Source organism: Oryzias latipes, chromosome 5 (genome assembly GCF_002234675.1).
Source record: "Oryzias latipes chromosome 5, ASM223467v1".
NCBI lineage: Eukaryota > Metazoa > Chordata > Actinopteri > Beloniformes > Adrianichthyidae > Oryzias > Oryzias latipes.
The window spans coordinates 27,574,955-27,592,826 of record NC_019863.2 but is presented as its reverse complement, the minus strand read 5'-3'; the positions used below and the strand labels follow the sequence as shown (position 1 = coordinate 27,592,826).

Sequence of the window (17,872 nt, the reverse complement as noted above, 5' to 3'; positions counted from 1 at the left end):
CTGCTCCTGATTCACAACTATTTGAATATAATAAAATTCTGTAAAGAAATCCAATTTTAAGATGAATTTTCTTTAAATATGTCCCTCCATTATGAGAAAAGAGCCACAAGAATGTGATAAAAACACAATTTTCATCAGAGTGGGTTTTAAAAAATCATAAAAGTTTGTTACAGTTTCCTCTTAATGTAGCAATAGGTGTAATTAATTTATGAAACGCCAGTTTTACTGCTAATTTGCAGCATGAAAGAAAACCTGTCCCTGACTCATGCTGTAATTAGATCACATTCCTGTCTTTTTATGGAGCATTTGTATAATTCCTCTATATTTTAAAACCCATTTAGTCCAGTTAATATGATGTTATTGTATTTTAATCGGTCGCAGGAACAGATTCTGACATTTTTCAGGCTCTAATGATTGTTTGATTAGGAGAGGTTTAGCTAAAACAAACAAGGCGATGAGACAACAACAGTCTAGAAGGCTGCTGGCTGTTTTTAGAGTTTATCAAATAAATGCAACAAAAACATATTAAAAACACAAAAAACACAATATTTATTGGAATGGGTCTTTAACCTCTTGAGACCTGGCATCCACATACGAGGACATCCTATTTATTACCACTGTAGTGAACTCTGATTACCTGGGACCCTATGACTACTAAGTAAAAAAAAGTCATATCAAACAAGAGCTTGGGTCTCGAGAGGTTAACAGGATTTTAGGTGGGCTAACGGGACTCACCTGTTTAAGTAGTGTGTAGTTGGACCCATCCAAGTTAAGCTTTCTCAGGTAATAGCGGTTGGCAAAGATAAGGAATGGCTCTTCATCTGCAAAAAAAACATCTGACATGAGTGGATTTAGCCCTAACACTGTGCTGAGTTGTTATTAAGTCATGGTATTCACCAGAAATGGATTTGCATATCGTTGGGTTCTGCGGACTGAGCTGGAAACCTTCCACACACAAGCAGTGGAAGCTGCCATGTGTGTTGATGCAGCGCTGAGTGCAGGGGTAAACCGTTGTGCACTCATCTATGTCCACGCACGTCTTTCCGTCGTCCTTCAAACGGAAACCGGGATGGCATCTGCACTGTGAGGGTTAAGAAAAAAGGAACCCGGTGAAGCAACAACCACAGCAGCTCACCATCACCTTCAGTCCATGATGTTCACTTACCTTGAAGCCAATCTTTAGGTCTTCACAGAGCTGGGAGCAGCCGCTCAGTTTGCTGTTCAGGCACTCGTTGATGAAGCAGTTCAGCTCGTCAGAGCCGTCTCCGCAGTCGTCCTTATGGTCACAGAGCAGCGTGTCGTTGATGCAGTTCCCGTTTTTGCAGGCATACCCCGTGTTGTTGCATTTTTTCTCTGTTTAATGAAAGAACGAAATGAAGAGATAAGAAAAAGGAGAAAATGTCATCAGTGTTTAGGAAAGTTAAAGCCTCATTTAAGGATTTCAGTGGAGAGAGATAACAGCAGCTTGTAAAGGGCTTAATTTATTTTATGTTTAATTAACTTTAATGGCTAACGAGTGAATCCTAATTATGTTTCCCCTCTACAAATCTAATGCATTAAACTGGACATAGAAAAGTCAAAAAGTGCTATTTTAAAAAAACAATAAACAGGTACAAGTTAGAAATAATAAAACGTAAATTTTTCCATGAAAAAACAAAACAAAAGACATGAAAGAAGAAAATTATGTCATTTTTGGAAATAAACCTTTTGAAAGAGCCAATCATATATAATTTTAGTCTTTATTTTTTAAAAACTATGGCACTGAGGAGTTCCTCTATAAGAACTAGCAGGGATTTCATTAACTGAAACTAGAAACTCTAAATATGGTGAACATAGCTAATAATGCTGTAAATGTGACTGAAATCAAATATGTTAAACATCAAAGGGAAGTTGTTTTAAAAAAAAAACATTTTACAAATAATATGAAATATTAATTTAAAAACATAAAATTTCTTTTAAAACTAACATGAAAATGTAATTAGACTATAAAAACAACTTAAACTGTGTTTTGTGGTCGTAGACTGATCAATATTTTAATGAAAACATGAAGAAAAGGCATTTATGTCCAGGAATTTGTTAAGTTTTCTAAATTAGGGTTTGGACAAAACCATAAAGCAGATCTGCATGTTTGACCTGCGCCGGTGCAGCGCGGGTTCTTTGGTGCTTCATCCGAATGGTCATGACAGTCAAACTCGCCGTCACACTCCCATGACGCCTGACTGAGGCAGCGGCCGTTGTCACAGCGGAACTCAGAGGGCCGGCACGAAGGATACTCTGAAATGAAAAACAGCTTTTACTTTCATTTAAGGAGAACCAAAGGGGGTCTGAAGACTTCACGACTCCACTAACCACACTCTGGAGACTCGTCTGAGCCGTCGCTGCAGTCGTTGTCATGGTCACACACGAAGTGCTTAGGAATGCACTGACGGTTCTGGCACATGAACTCGTTGGCGCTGCACGTGTCGTTGAAGACTGAAACAGAGAGATAAACATGTTTTGTGCTTTGCAGAGCAGTGAATCTTGCTCATGCTCAGGCATACTCCAAACATTTTGAGCATGTGCGGTTGCTCTTACAACAGCCGGCCCGGACACTCTCGTCCGCTCCATCAGAACAGTCTTTGTCACCATCGCACTTCCAACGTTGTGGGATGCACGTGTTCGAGCCAGGACACTGGAATGCATCAGGACTGCAGGTTTTATTTTCTGGGGAAAAAAGGGTTTTGGTTTATATCATTAATAAAAGATCCTATAAAGCCTTTTTTTCCATTTAAATACATCCAATTTTCTGTGTGTTAAACACTCAACTGCACTTGCTGCCTTCATCTGAGTTGTCACCGCAGTCGTCGGCTCCATCACACACCCAGCGACTGGGAATGCAGCGATGGTTTGCACACTCAAACTGGGAGGCTGAGCAGAACTTGTCTGCTGGAGCAGAGAGTAACAAAGCAAATTCCAGCAGCTAAACAGCCAAATGGTTCCCGCATTTTTAGATCCTTGGTGTCCTTACCGCAGTGAGCTTCGTCTTCCCCGTTCTCACAGTCATTGTCCTTGTCACACGTCCAGCTCATGGGAATGCAGCGGCCGCTGGGACAGGCGAAGAAAGGCGTGGGACACTTTGTTTTCCCGCTACCTGATGGACCAAATGAAAAGCAACAGGTTTAATAGAAAAAAACGAAAAAGGAAACCAAGCATCAGGAGGTTTTCCAAGCAGAATTACCCCATAAATCAAATTTTAACGGATTATCACATTCTCTGTTTCCATCTCAGTACCTTCTGTCATGATCTAAATTGGTTCTTTAGCTCTAATCCATGTGTGAAAAAACAATTTCACCTTTCCTGTTCCCCCTATTGCTGCATGTACAGTCAGGCGAAAGAAGCAATTAGCACAACCTGGGCAATTCCTTTCATCTGAGAAGTCTCCGCAGTCGTTGGCTCCATCGCACTGCCAGGAGGGCGCGTAGCAGAGGGTGGTGAACTCACACTTCTGAAACACAACTCCCTTCACTCCCAGGAGGAAGTAACTGGAACAGTCGGTGGCAGCTTTATAAAAAGAGAGCCATAAAGTTCACTGAGCAACTTGTAATATTTTATTATTCTGGTTGAACGGATGGTTTCCACTTACGGCAGTTCATTTCATCACTGGCATCATCGCAGTCTAGTTTCTGGTTGCACTTGCTGGAGTTGGAGATGCAGCTTCCGTCTCTGCACTGGAACTGATCAGCTGTGCAAAGTGTGGCTGACAAACCCGAACACAAATGTTAGAGATTTTCTGACCTGTTTTATTTGTAGGATACACAAATTTCTGTGCAAACGAGGTCTGCAGCAGCTCAAAAAGCTATTACCGATACTTTCTCGTTGAATACATTTAAAGTCCCACTCCGATCGTCTTTTGATTTATTGTAAAAGTGTTCCTAGTGGTCTTCTAGATAAGATTATGCTGTTTTTTGTTTCTGGTCCGGATTCACAATAATTTGTATAAACAAATATTCAAAAATGACATTTTAAGCTTAAGTTTCTTGACCTTTCATCATCAGAAAGATGTCACAAGATCATGTTAAAACACCAAAAACCTGATTTTCCCCGGAGTGGGTCTTTAAACTCAAAGGATTTGAGCTTAGGAAGTATGTCTTTTGAAAAGGAACTCATTATTTTCTTACTCTCTTTCTGAGATGCTTCCAAACATTGGGAAAGAGTAAATATATTTTTCTTAGCTAAATTTAATATTTTCTTTCTTTTTACTAAGCTTTTTTTCATGAAATCAAAGCAAAATTTGATTTATTTCTAATCACATTACTATTTTCTCTTAAAAAAGAAGTTCGTAGCTCCTAAAATGTCAAAAGAGCCTGATCCCAAAAAGCTAAAACCTTCTTAAACACAATCAATTCTAGAAATCTGCAGACGTTCATGTATTTCTGTGCAGACAGAATACTTTTCCTGGCAGAGTTGCACAACAACAGGATGGACGTAAATAAGCAATGAGCTTCTAAAATGCACAACATGACTCACTGTTACAGAAAAGCTCATCTGAGTTGTCTCCACAGTCGTCCTGCCCGTTGCACCAGGAGCCGTGCCCCACACAGCGGCCATTTACACATCGTCTATAGCCCTTCTTGCATAGGCGGTTGGCTGAGAAAGCAGACAGACAGCATGGGCTCCAATTACAAACCTCCAGAAAAATTTGATTTTTTTATTTTTTTTTATTTGAAATGGTTTATTTCAAGCAATCAAATAGAAATGATACACAAAAGCAATACAATCATCAGTTATACATTCATACAGTAACTAATCAAACTTAGGATAATTAGGCATATTAATAAATATTGCTTGAAAGGGAGTGGAAGGAAGCGAACTTATATTAAAAAATGAGATTGAAAGTGTTCTGGAAGACAGGAAACATTCTGCACTTACCACAGTAGGACTGTTTCTCATCAGACTTGTCCTTGCAGTGGGCCATGCCGTCACAGGTCAGGGTGTAGTTGATGCAGTCTCCGTTTCCGCACTCAAACTCATCGATGTAGTGACATGTGGTGTTGAGGGCTGAAGCACGACAGTAAAACGGTTCACGCATCTAACTCAAAGCCTGATGAGACACTTAAATGCTCCTCTGTGCAGACATGTCAGCTCTACCAATGCAGGAGTTGTCGTCCAACAGCTTCCGGTCACCACGGCAGCTGCAATTGACTCTTCCCTCCGAGGTCAGCAGGCAGAGGTCCTGACATCCACCATTGTTGACGCGACACTGGGAGAACTCACCTGTGCAGACAGAAGGTTAACCACACACACCTGTTTGTTCCTTTTGATCAAAAGTTTCAGCAAGAAAGGAGATCACAAGAGAGAAGAAAAACATGTTTATTTTATGGCTTATTTACCGACAATTTCACACGTTCATCATTATATCACTCAAACCGTTTCTTCCCCACCTAAACTATAGTGCCCCCCCCAAGATGACCCTCCCATAAAGCTTTGTTCCAAAATGTTCCACTCCTGTATGATAATCTTTATATTATAAATTATATTTAGGAGTCTCCCTCAGGTGACCCCTCCACCCAAAAAAAAGGCGATTTTTACCCCCACTGCCTCAATTTTTTATTTCTTTTTCTTATGTTTTGATTATTTTTACCTGTTTTTTCCCCTTAAATTAATTTTACTCCTTTACAATAAAATGACCCCAAAAAAACAGATTTTGAAATCTAACAAATGTTTCAATCAGATAGCAAGCATATTAAAGATAGGATTCATAAAACAAAGTGGTCTAAAGTAGTATGTTAAAGTTCACTTTTTTAATTCACTACCTCAGTTATTAAATTCACTTTAAATTACATAAAGACCCCTAAACAATCATTAACTAATCGTGTTGTTTGGGATGCTGGAACCCATCACAGCTACTGTAGATGGGGTTCCCCTGGACAATTCCCCAGACCATCACAGAGACAACCCCACACATTCACACCTAAAGGGCAACACAAAATAACCTATGAATAAGGGTTTTGGATTGTGTAAGAAAGCTACTTACTTAGAATACATTTACAGGAACTTGACACAAAAAAAAACAACATTTTTCCAGTTTCGCTTCTATCCGCATTTCAAACATGATACTGTTTTTATTAGATTCTATAAATTCATGTCATCATTGTGCACATAGGCTCAATCCATGCTGCTTTTGAACAACCCTAATATAAATTTGATACTGATCCATTCATGCAAAGAGAGACTTGCATGAATGTTCCTGCAGGTCTGCTCTGGTTGGATCCGTAAATCTTGGAGGCTCAATCTAAATAGAATTTGCAGCTGTTCCAGCAGGCATTTAACCGGCATGATCTCAGTAGGATATTAAGTACGGTAAAGGAAATCAGAAGAAGAGACGAACAATATTGTCTTTAGCTGGGTTTTTCAAAACTTTGTCCTGGAAGGAATTTGTTTAAAAATGTTGCAGCAAACTATTTTAAAATTCACAACAAATCTTGGATATTTGTTCACTGATCCAAAATGAGATGATTTATGAAGGAAAATCCCACAAAGCTTTAAAACTGGTGGTAAAAACTTACAGCTGTTGGTATCATTGGCCACTGCAATGATTCCCATGGGCTGCTGGGGTATGTCGGCACGCAGCCCTTTCATGTCCGCTCCTGTGTATTTGTCGGCTCGTAGCACAGCTCTCCTGACCCAGTCCGTCCAGAAAATGTAATCTCCGTACACGGCCAGCCCAAATGGGTGGACCGGCTCATTTTTCAGCACCACCTGCAGGGGGAAGCAACGTCTTGTAATCATGGCAGTGGGATTTTGAGAAATGCCAGCTTTAGGAGTCAATTTAACAACTTTTGGAGCCATTTTGGGTGAAAGTTGACACTCACATAGCGCCGGCTGCCGTCATACTCGCACCGCTCAATCTTGTCCAGAGTGGCGTCAGAGAAATACAGTTTTTCAGCGCGGTGGTCTATAGCCAGGCCATTAGGGGTTTTGATGTCTGTGCCGATGATCACCAGCACGTTGGCACCGGTCAGTGTGGCGCGCATGATGCTGGGAGACTGCTCGTTCCAGTTGGTCCAGAACATCAGGCTGCAGGATGAGGAGCAAGCACTCATGTGAAAATGGAGAAAAATGGGGCGATGGGTGCAGCCAAAAACCCAATCAGCTCTAACCTTTGACACTCGTCGAGGGCAAAAGCTCTCGGGTGATCGTCTCCAGACATGGTGACCACAGTGTGCCGGTCAACGGCCCCCCAGCGACTCTGATCCACAGTGTGACGGGTGATAGTTGAAGTGGTGTAGCTGGTCCAGTATAACATATCCCAGCCCCTGTGGTATGCCAACCCCTCCACTGAGCCCACATCTGAGGAAAAAAAATACAAGAAGGATGTCAGAGAGGATGAAAAGGAGGGAAGGAAAGGACATCAGTGCCGATGCCGTGCTAAAAGGCCAAGGGCAAAGCCTCTGGCAGCGGCGCAGTGTTTACTGACGACTGCGTGGCAGCAGAATCAGAGCTCTGGACTTAACAGCTTGGTATTAATAACAGAACACTGTGTGATTCAAGGCTTATACATTCAGAATAGTAAAAAAAAAAAGTCATGGATTGGCATGTCTTTTTTTTTCTTTTCTTCAAAGTACTGTCTCATTAGCAGATGAAAAGTAAGAGCTTTCTCTTTCCTCCACAGCCTTAAAACTAGTATAGGGTTGTGAGGAGGTCAGAAGACACACAAGAATCAGCCGAGATGGAGGAACAAAAAGTTCTGCAGACAGGGAGCAGCTGCTCTGCCGCTCAGAGGTGACACACACACACACTGTACAGCACACAGCCCTCATGGAAACACACTGCGACTGAAAGAAACGGCTAAAGGACCTTATTTTTTTTAATGGGTTGAAACTCTGATCTTTTCCTGCAAACTGCACATGACCTCCCTTCATCACAAAGAGGTCGTCCTCCACATCTCCGAAGCATCCCCAGTCCTTGTTATCCTCTTCACGCAACTAAACCCAAAAAAAGCTAACCGAAAGTGCAGCCTCGGCACTCAGCTTCTCACACCTTAATCAACCAACAGCACAAATCAATGGAGCTCGAGATGAAATCCATTCTCCTTCATTTCCTCTTCCTTTAATGTTGGTAATGAGTTGAAAACTCTGGAAGCAAACTCCTCTTGTTTATTTAGCCCTGTGGTCACGTTAATGCTGACCTCAGCTATGGCTATTTTTTTTAAATAAATCTGACTTTAGGACTTAAACAGATGATCTCCGTTCATAATTGCACTTGCTGGTTATGCCAGCATTGATTTTATGGTGGTTATCTGCTGTAGGTGTGACTGCGGTTCAGCCTTAGGGCAGAGAGTCAATAATTACCCAGAATTTGAAGACAAACACTGCTTCAATCTCTGTTTTTGTGTGTTAAAATCGTCAGGGTCAAATATTTGTGCGAGAGGAATGTGTACGTAATTATGTACAGATTATTGTAAAAAAAAAGAAGCCAAAACAGTGACACTTGGAGAGACTTATGCAGGGCCTCATTAGGCCCTCCCACGCAAAGTCGTCCAGCCCATCGCTGCATTCTCTGTCACATTCAGTCCAGAGTTCACTGTCCCTTTACTTTTTGCATCTACTTTCACTCTGAAAGCGTCATCTCTCTGTGCCCCAGCTACACTGCTCAAAAGATTCTTCTCCTGCAACCAAAAGGAATGTGGATAATGGACCTCTATGTTCCTGATTGGGATGTCCTGAGGATATGCTGGCTGCTCTGAGCTGACAGGAAACCGCAGTCTGCAGGTCTCAGTCGACACTTGACCTTACAAGAGTCCAGAGGGGAAGGATGAATCCTGCAGGAGCTAACAACCTGGAAGTATAGTGACTTCAGCGGAGGGGCATTCTGTTTAATTTCCCCCTTTGCTCTGATTTAATCATATAAAGCTGTTAAATACAAAAAAAAACTAATTTCAATGAGTTTGGTCATTTATGGTTTTGCTAAATGTTTTTAATGTATCAGAATGAGTATGCATGCTTTTAAGTGTCTAACAAATACGTCCTGAGTGGCAGTAATAATTAATGGCAATCATTAACATCCTCAGTGTTAAATGGTGGGAAATCTGTGCATAGTTATTTATGAGTGCTCCTTCATTGACTTGCAGGGAGAGTCATTATTCCCACGTGTTATCAGCTATTTTATGACAGGGTAAGTGCACTGGCTCAACCAAGACTTTCTGAGTGGGAACGGTTGCAGAATGAGTCTGAACTCTACGAGCTCGGACGCTCTGCTCGGGAATGGCAGCAGCTCTGGACTTGCCAACGTGGAGCAGATCCTTGTGCCAATCCTGAACTCGCTGATTGTGTTGCTGGGTGCTGCTGGACACTCGGTGGTGATTGTAATTTTGTGTGGACGTCAAAGGAGGCGCTTGGGACTAGTTGCACAGTCCCCCCAAACCCCATCAGAAGGGATTGGCACAGACAGCCTCCTGTTGGCGCTGAGTGCCGCGGACCTGCTCCTGCTTTTCACCATCCCGTTCCACACTGTGGGCATAGCCCTGCAGCGGTGGCCTTTTGGGAATGTCACGTGTCGTCTGGTGGGTTTCCTGGGATCTGCGTGCTCTTCTGCCAGCGTTTTCACTCTGGCCATGCTCGCCGTGTCCCGCTATCTGATTTTGGTGCACCCAGCAAGAGCGTACAGCCTGCTCACCCCTCGCAGGGTGACCATGGCTGCTGTGCTGCTCTGGGTTCCAGCCTGCTGCCTTGGCATCCCCCAGCTGGTTTTCCGCTCAGTGGGCACCCCCAAACAAACCCCAGTTGGCCTCGCTTGCTTTGCTTTCCTGTCTCACCGGGATCAGCTCATCTATGGACTTTTTCACTTTGTCATGGCGTTCTTGCTTCCTCTATTTACCATTGCTGTGGCGTACAGCAGCATCTACGTGTTCCTCTACAGGAGCCAGCACGCCGGCAGGGCCCCCCAGGTGGAGCGCTACCAGAGAAAAGTGACAAAAACGACAGCCATGCTGGTGGTGGCGTTCACTCTATGCTGGCTGCCCTCTTACGGCCTGACGCTGGCCTTGCTGGCAGAGAACAGCTCAGGGGCCACTGGAACCACACCCCGCTACGGACCCTTCAGCGTCTTCGCAAGTCTCATGGCAACTTCCTCCACAGTAATGAACCCCATCCTATATGTGCTGATGTCCCAAAAGTTCAGACAGGATCTACTAAGGCTGTTTAACAGAAAAGTGAAGAGAGCAAGCCCCACCTTGGCCACGACCGCCGTCTGACGCGACACCAGTGTCCATTCCAACGCCAAACAAACGAAGCTCAGGGAAATCTGACTCAAACAACTGTGCCCTCTAAACAACATTACCCTTTTGGATTTTGTCCAAGAAGATGACTAGTTTACGGAGTTTCTGCAGGTGCGGTTGTAGGTCCAACTCTGAATCCTTGTAAAACCAGTTAAAGTAAAGATACTTTGGTAAAACATTAACTCTGCACCTGTTGGTTTTTTGTCCTTGATTTAGGCTAACAAAGGCCCGTTTCAAAACTCTTACATGTGTGTGTGTTTCTCCTCGGAGAAAAAAAAGAACATGTTTAAGTTGCAGGATCTTGAAAGAAAACAATTTCTGTTCAGATCTGGAGGTTACATGTTTTTGTTCTAAGAGTAAGTAAACTTCCAAAATGTTGAATCAATTTAATCAAACCTCAATGTGTTTTTCAAATTTCCATTTAAAATCGTTTTGTTTTTCTATAAAACACATCATCATGCATTATTTAAACTGAACAAATGTGGAACTTTTATCAAGAAAGTCAGCAATTCTTCCATTAAAAACAAACTGAATGAACCTTGTTTTACAAAAAATGAAAAATAAATGAACTTCAAGGAATTACGTAAATACCCACTACAATGAAAATGGTGTTTTAGGCGTTTTTAACATGTTCTTGAAGCATTTTTCTCATGGTGGAGGACGTATATGAAGAAAATTATGCTTAATATTGCATTTCCGAATATTTCCTATTTTAATTCGTTATGAATCAGGAGCAGGAAAAAAAAGTTTAAAAAAGCTTGTAGTTGTGTAAAATTACAACCGGCTCCCTGCTCCGCTCCATTCTTATGCATTCACTTGCAGACAACTGAACTAGATCCATGTACGCCTTTGTTTTCCTCGTCTGAGCTGGTATCTGGGTCAAAACTGAACAGCTGGATAGTTTCAGTATTGCTCGCTATTTTTTTTTGCTCCACTAATGTTAGGTTGGGGTTGTGAGGGGCTGTAAGCTAGTGGAACAGCATGTAAACAAAAGGATGATGGGAAATGAGCACAGGCTCACTCCCCACCAAGGGTCCCGCTCACAACTCAGAGGCGTTAGATTATGATTTTGAATAAAAACAACAAAATTTTACTTCAAGGAGCACTGGGAACGCTTTCAAAATAGATAATTGGAGTGGGAGTTTAAAAAAAAGCAGATTTATGGATGTCCTGATTCAGTATTTATTTTAAAAGTCAAGATTAATTTAAAGTAGCTGTTTTAAACTCACCCCTAAAGGAAACAGGGGATAAACAGAGGAAACCAGTGGGGTGAGGCTGGCTGACAACAAGAGAAGAAACGTGCGAGAATAAAAAAAACTCACTCTCTACAATCGTCTTGCGGTCGGATCCATCGTCACTGATCTGCTGGATGTTTCCAAAGTGAATGTCACTGAAGAAGATGCGGTTGGCTCCTTTCCCTCCCCCTCCTCTGTGGTCAAACGAGAGTGCTATGACGTTCTTCATGTGCTCCGGGTCCTCAAAAGGTTTGATGGGCGCGTTCAGGTTGTTTTCATCGGACAGGTGGACGCTCTTGAGTATAGTGCGCTCAGAGTAGAGAAGGTAGCCATCATAGTCACGGCAGCCGCGGCCGTCCTCAGCCAGCATGCCATGAGCGCAGGCACAGGTGCGCTGGTTGTTGCCGCGGTAAAGGCAGAGCTGCTGACAGCCACCATTGTTGTTTTTGCACACATTTGTTCCTGGAAAGAGACACACAATTTGAGAGGTGGTGGTTGCTCTTGTTTTCTATGGATTAGAACACCCAGAAAGAGTGAAATGGTCGACAGACAACTCTGTCTTTTGCTTTTCTCTTATCAGAATTTTGAGGAACAGAATTCAAAGGAAACCCAAAGTCCTAAAATTTATTTTTGAAATAAAAAATGTATAATAATGATGCAGTTTAAGTGGAGGTTTTAGAGGAAAAGTTGACATTTTGACATGAATTCCAGAAATCAAAAGTGTTTTCTGACAATGTTTTGGTTTAAATACAGACATATTGATTATGTTAAAACAATGAATACATGAATCAAAGATTCCTTCATTCATTCATAGATTTAAGCCAAAATTATTATAGTTATTATTTACTAAATTATTTCAGTGAAAATAAATCAAAACTTTCTGCCTTATAATTTCAGTCTAAAAAAATCGGACATTTTTCTCTCAGCATTCTGAGATAGTTACAAATCAGGGATTACTTTTTGAATTAAAAATCTAATTAGGCCAGGTTCGAAATAAAATTCTAGAACAAATAATTCTGAAGTAAAAAGTGAAATATTAGAAAATTTCAGAGCTTTATTTGGTGTTTTAAAAACATTCTTTTTCAAAAAAGACAAAGAGTTACAAGAAATAAAACTTTGAGGTGGCCTAAACTGTTTTCTGTGGCATTCAAATTGTCTAGTTACCATTGAAAAATGACATATTAGTGGACAGATGTTGCTCACCCTGCTGCCTGGCTCTGTTAAAGACCTTGATGTCTTTGAGCTGCACTCCGATGCCAGTTCTCAGTGAGACGGAGTCTGTGGCGTTGTCCTTGTTGCCTCTCTTTATGGAGCCGTTAGCATGCGTCCTGTATGACAGCAAACACACGAACATCATTAAAGATGCAGAGCGACCACAGCATCCTCCAAAAGTGAGGCTCAAAATTTCTGCCTGCTGACCTGTCACTCCAGTAGATATAACTCTCAAAAACAGACACGGAGAACATGTCCATGTTGTTACTGGCCAGCACCATCTCCCGGTTTTCTCCAGTCTCCAGATTAATGCGCTCGATCTTGTCAGTCCTGGCGTCGCACCAGTACAACCGGCCCTCCTGCAGCCATACAGACACAAATGACCACACATGTCCATCTTCTGCTGCGTGGCTCAGTGACGGAAATATAAAATATTGATGGGTTATCTGGTACCTCATAGTCAATGGAGATGCCATTGGGCCAGCTGATACTGACATTAACAAGGACCGCCCTCTGTGTACCGTCCAGCCGAGACCTCTCAATGCGAGGATACTGGCCCCACTCTGTCCAGAACAGATACCTGGATGCAGAGGCAAAAAACATCAGTGCTTCGGTTTCTTTGGGTCACATTAAAATAAATGAAAGCAGCAGCGTTTCTTCCCACCCTCTCTCAGGATGGACAGCAATGGCACGCGGTTTGTCCAAACCCTGGGAGATCACCACGTATCTGAAGGAGCCGTTTAGACGGGCAACTTCAATGACATCAAAGCCTTGGTCTGTCCAGTAGATATTTCCTAAGGAGGACAGGAAGAGCACAGCTGAAATTATGGCAGATCTGTGACCAGCTGCATGCACACTGAAGAGGCATTTCATCTGCTTGAACACATTTGTTAAATAATGAAGCCAAAATAAAACACTCCAATGAATGAAGATGGTGTTTTTTGGTGTTTTTAACATATTTTTGCCTCATTTTTCCAAGTTGGCATCTGGCTCAAAACTGTACGACTGGATAGCTCCAATATGGTTCGCCATTGTGGATGCACCACTAATGTTAGCTAGGGGCTGTGATGGGCTGTAAGCTAGTGGGGGAGTGTGTAAAGAGAGGGATAATGGGAATGGGGGCAGTCTTTGGCCCACAACTTAGAAGTAAATGTCTAATGAACTCTTGCTGCTCTGCAGAAACTATGTCTTAGAAACCAGGCTTTTTATTTTTGCCTAAAAACGGCATCACCATAATTGTTTTTTTTTACAATACAATACATCCAAACATCCAAAAATGATTGGAGTGAGACTTTGAAACCATAAGCTGCAAATATATGTCCAAGAAAGTTTGGATGCTTAGAAAATGTAAATCAAATAAGTTTTCTAAAGGCCAGAGTAAAAATATTCACTGTTTTACGAGGGAGCCATGCTTCTTCAAGAAGAGCCTGTCTTATCTTTAGTCCTCAGGGTGAATTCCATCCAGAAAATTTGCCAGACAGAAATGTTCCTCCTGGTTACTGTCCATCTTACACAAACAAATATGCAGGGTCATTTATATTTACTCTCTGGATGTAGAAAACACGCTACCATTTTCTGAGAAATACTTTTAGCCCTTGCTGTGGTTGCAGTTAGAATGTGGATCATGCAGTGCTGCAGTGTGAAAGAACATAACTCTTGTGGCATTCTTACACAATCCTTTTTTTTTTTTTTTTAAAAAGGCACAAATGTTCTCTCTGTTTCATATTTAAAAGCTTTATTTATGTCCTGTTCCAATAAAATTAAATTATTTGGTCTCATTTTTTCCCTTTTTTAATTTTCTGAGATTTCAGTGCATATTTAGTACATCTGCAGTGTCTCTTACCAGCAATCCAGTCGACAGCAATGCCCTCCACCCTGCCAATGCCGTTGGTCACCACGTCCTCCCTCCAGGTCTGGTCTCTCTTAGCCCTGCTGATGGTACTGAGGCCCATGTCCACCCAGTAGATTGTATCATTTTCTGGGAGGAAAAGAAGAACAATGAAATGGCAAAAACAACAAAATGAAGCTTTTGCATATTTACAAGAGCTGCAAAGTTATTGTGGAAAATAAAAGTCTTACCAGCATGGAAATCTATGCCAACAGCCAAGGAGGTGCCAGATACCGGTACCAATGCATCAGACTTGTCTGCTGGGTCCAAAGGAATGCCTCGGATGCCCTCGTGCACAGAGTACAGCAGGAAAGAGCCAACACCTGCACAAGAAAAAAGCTCAATGTTTCATGACTGTTTTGCATGACTCTAATGTCTTTTTAATTCCTGTTGAACCCCAGTCAAGACCCCTGCCTGCACCTTCACAGGATTGCTTCTCCCTTCGCAGGCTGTATCCTGCGGTGCACATGCACGCTCTGGTAGATTTGGAGGTGGGAAGGCACAGCTGCGAACAGTCTCCATTGTTATTACTGCACAGATTGGTGCCTGGGAACAGAAAATCACAAGGACAGACACACAAAGTGAGTAACACTTGCAGAGGCAGCTGTGCGTTAGGTAAACATAACAGACCTTCTAAAGGACAAAAAAAAGATTTTCCTCCAACCCTTTTCTCTAAGTGTCCCTTGGGACAAATGTAACAGATGCTACAACAAAAAGGCAACTCATTTGGCACCTTTCTGCACTGTTTCATTGTAGATCTTCATGTGCATCAACGGAGAAGTGTTGTTCCTCAAGACTTTCCAGTTGCCACCATTTTTCTTGTCACAGGTTCCTATCTGGTCTGTTCCTTGGTCTGCCCACCATAACTTATCCCCTGCAGGACACGACATACTTTTTAAAATCATCACAATACATGTTTTAGTTACTGAAATAACTAAAATGTTTACCCATGATGGCCAGAGCAGTGGCCTTGATCAGCTTGCCCTTAGCTCCTTCCAGCACCTCCAGTGCTGAGCCATCCAGCTTACAACGATTAATGGTGCTGTTTCCTGAACTGATCCAGTAAAGCTGCTCTGTGTCGAAATCAATGGAGAGGCCTGGAAAACAGCAGCAGCGGGATCACCTGCAGTGTCAGGACTGAGCACAACAGAGGAGGGAAAGCAGCCGACTCTCACCGACAGGCCCTTTCTGGTTGGTGAAGAGGATGCTGCGGTTGGTGCCGTCTGTGTTGGCCATGCTGATGTTATCCCCATCTGTCCAGTACAACTTCCTGATGGTGGGTCACAGAAAATAAGAGTTTAGTAGAGAAACAAGCAATTATAGGAGCTTTTGAACTGGATCCAAACCATGCTGTCCTCAATCTAACCTTTATTTGCATTGAGTTATTGTTATCTTTATTATCTAATGCTTTTATGGCTTTATTCTGTTGACTGATTGTTGGATAACGGCCACTGCATTTACAGAGACTTTTACTGTGTTGGTGCACTTGTCAATAGATTGTTTCCACCCTACCTTTCAATATATTTGTCAAATGTGTTTAAATAAACCCTCTGTGCCTTCTAAACTCCTTCATGGTCCTGTTATTTTATTCAAAGGCATATACTTTGGCCTGTCTGTCTTTGACTCCACCCACTCTCGCTGGTGTGTTTGCGCGGCAGGAAGAGCAGACAGTCTAAGCATGTGGATCTAACATCTGCTTCTCATTTTTCCCCTTGTGACGCGATCATACTTCTAGTTTAATGGCTCGCGTTCTTCCAAGAAATGTGGGAGTAAACAAAAACGCAACCTTTTATTCACAAGTCTTAAATTCTAAAGGCACATGAAGAAAAGTGCAGCTATAAATACAGAGCTTTGTTAGAATAGGGGGAGATTGAATCCAGGTTTTGTTCGGAGCTGGGGGGCGTTCATAAGGGGTTGGAAATGAATGTTTAAAGAGAGAGGCAGGAAGAGGAATGATGCTGAATAAACACTGAGATGAAGATTGAGGAGATCGGAAAAAATAACAGACAGCTCTTAAAAATTCATATAAAAGCTTATTTAATCGCAAATGCAAACAGATTTTCTAATAATGAAAGAGGGAGACAACAAGTGGGGGGGCGGTGTCAGAGAATAGACTGGGGCACTAAAAGCTTTTTTTTTTTTTTTTAACTTGTCCTGTCCAACAGCTGGGCAGGCAGATGAGAAGTGAGGGCCTCTTGTGTTGGACGTATTTTACTTTAACAACAGGGGTTATTAATCTTCAGACAAACCAAAGGTATGTCTGAATAAACCCCTGTAATTGTAATTGAGGCCAAACTTTATTAATTTCAATCATGTTTGAGAATCTTTGGTGTTGGACCGGACGGAAAAGGAAAGGAGGGAAGAAGAGAGAGGGATGTTAGAGAGAGGGGGGCGTAGGAGGGTGATAACAGGAGGGGGGGATAAGACCATGAAGCAGCATAGAGCAGCAAGTTTACTGGTTGTTTATCATTACGGTAAGCTTCAAATGTAGTACAAAAAGGGCGGCAATCATGCAAACTATTAGTGCAAAGGTGAGCTAACACCTGTGCTCAGGTGAGTGTTTATGTTCTTCTAAAATGGATGGTGGAATGTGAAAAGAAGGAAGGAGAGTGCCCAGTCACCCCCACACCAAGACCCCCGCCGCAGCAGCAGCGGCAGCCGGAACCCCTCAACGCCACACGGCAGCAGGCAGGGAACACCCGCCCCCCCGGGCGACCAAATCCGCCACCCAGGCCAGGGCCAGAAGGACCGCCGCGAGGCCCCCAGAGCCAGAGAGCAGGGAGGCACGGGGGGAAAAGAGAGCGCCGCCCCAGCCCAACCAGCCCCCCCGCCGCGCCGGGAGAGCCCAATGCCCCACCCGAAAAGGGCGCCCACAGCCCCAGACGAGCACCCCATCACCACCCAGGATTTCTGGGCATCCCCCCGCCCCAACCCCAGGTACGAGCCAGGACCCCCCAAGGGAGACCCGCTCCGCACTCCAGGCAGCAACCCACCCGCCCCATGGTTGGTCCAGGGCGGAGCAAGGCAGGGGCCAGCCGCCCCCGCCCAGGAGGGGAGCACCCCGGGGAAAAAGGGGGCCCACAAGGGGTGCTGTAAACATGGCCCGACCAGGCTCGGGCACAGTTGGAAATTTGGCGGGGCCCAGCGCTCAGGGGCAAGGACCAGAACTCACTCCCCAGGGACACGGACACCCCCGGCTCAGGTGTAATGTGAACCCCCTCCCCGCACGGAGAGAGCACCACCGGGCCTAGGAAACCGGCACCAAGGGGACACGGCCGCCTT

The 17,872-nt window shown here is 43.3% G+C and overlaps 1 protein-coding gene across 7 annotated transcripts in view; it reads right to left on the bottom strand.

The window, feature by feature from the left end:
* Window positions 1–17,872, bottom strand: part of LOC101174586 (low-density lipoprotein receptor-related protein 1) — a 118,190-nt gene that overhangs the window by 17,203 nt on the left and 83,115 nt on the right. For 5 of the 7 annotated variants that reach the window (XM_020703484.2, XM_020703487.2, XM_020703488.2 and 2 more), the window contains exons 31-57: window positions 15,766–15,860; window positions 15,538–15,687; window positions 15,324–15,464; window positions 15,011–15,136; window positions 14,782–14,913; window positions 14,546–14,680; window positions 13,367–13,496; window positions 13,156–13,282; window positions 12,910–13,061; window positions 12,694–12,818; window positions 11,578–11,952; window positions 7,140–7,329; window positions 6,852–7,056; window positions 6,546–6,738; window positions 5,128–5,253; window positions 4,909–5,037; window positions 4,507–4,626; window positions 3,623–3,736; window positions 3,391–3,540; window positions 3,008–3,130; window positions 2,806–2,925; window positions 2,575–2,703; window positions 2,350–2,472; window positions 2,134–2,274; window positions 1,166–1,353; window positions 898–1,081; window positions 736–821 (exon numbers count right to left, since the gene is read on the bottom strand). In XM_020703484.2, the coding sequence (XP_020559143.2) occupies window positions 736–821; window positions 898–1,081; window positions 1,166–1,353; window positions 2,134–2,274; window positions 2,350–2,472; window positions 2,575–2,703; window positions 2,806–2,925; window positions 3,008–3,130; window positions 3,391–3,540; window positions 3,623–3,736; window positions 4,507–4,626; window positions 4,909–5,037; window positions 5,128–5,253; window positions 6,546–6,738; window positions 6,852–7,056; window positions 7,140–7,329; window positions 11,578–11,952; window positions 12,694–12,818; window positions 12,910–13,061; window positions 13,156–13,282; window positions 13,367–13,496; window positions 14,546–14,680; window positions 14,782–14,913; window positions 15,011–15,136; window positions 15,324–15,464; window positions 15,538–15,687; window positions 15,766–15,860 (4,009 nt within the window). The remainder of the gene's footprint in view (window positions 1–735; window positions 822–897; window positions 1,082–1,165; window positions 1,354–2,133; window positions 2,275–2,349; window positions 2,473–2,574; window positions 2,704–2,805; window positions 2,926–3,007; window positions 3,131–3,390; window positions 3,541–3,622; window positions 3,737–4,506; window positions 4,627–4,908; window positions 5,038–5,127; window positions 5,254–6,545; window positions 6,739–6,851; window positions 7,057–7,139; window positions 7,330–11,577; window positions 11,953–12,693; window positions 12,819–12,909; window positions 13,062–13,155; window positions 13,283–13,366; window positions 13,497–14,545; window positions 14,681–14,781; window positions 14,914–15,010; window positions 15,137–15,323; window positions 15,465–15,537; window positions 15,688–15,765; window positions 15,861–17,872) is intronic. The other 2 variants (XM_020703486.2, XM_020703489.2) reach the window with 1 other exon arrangement.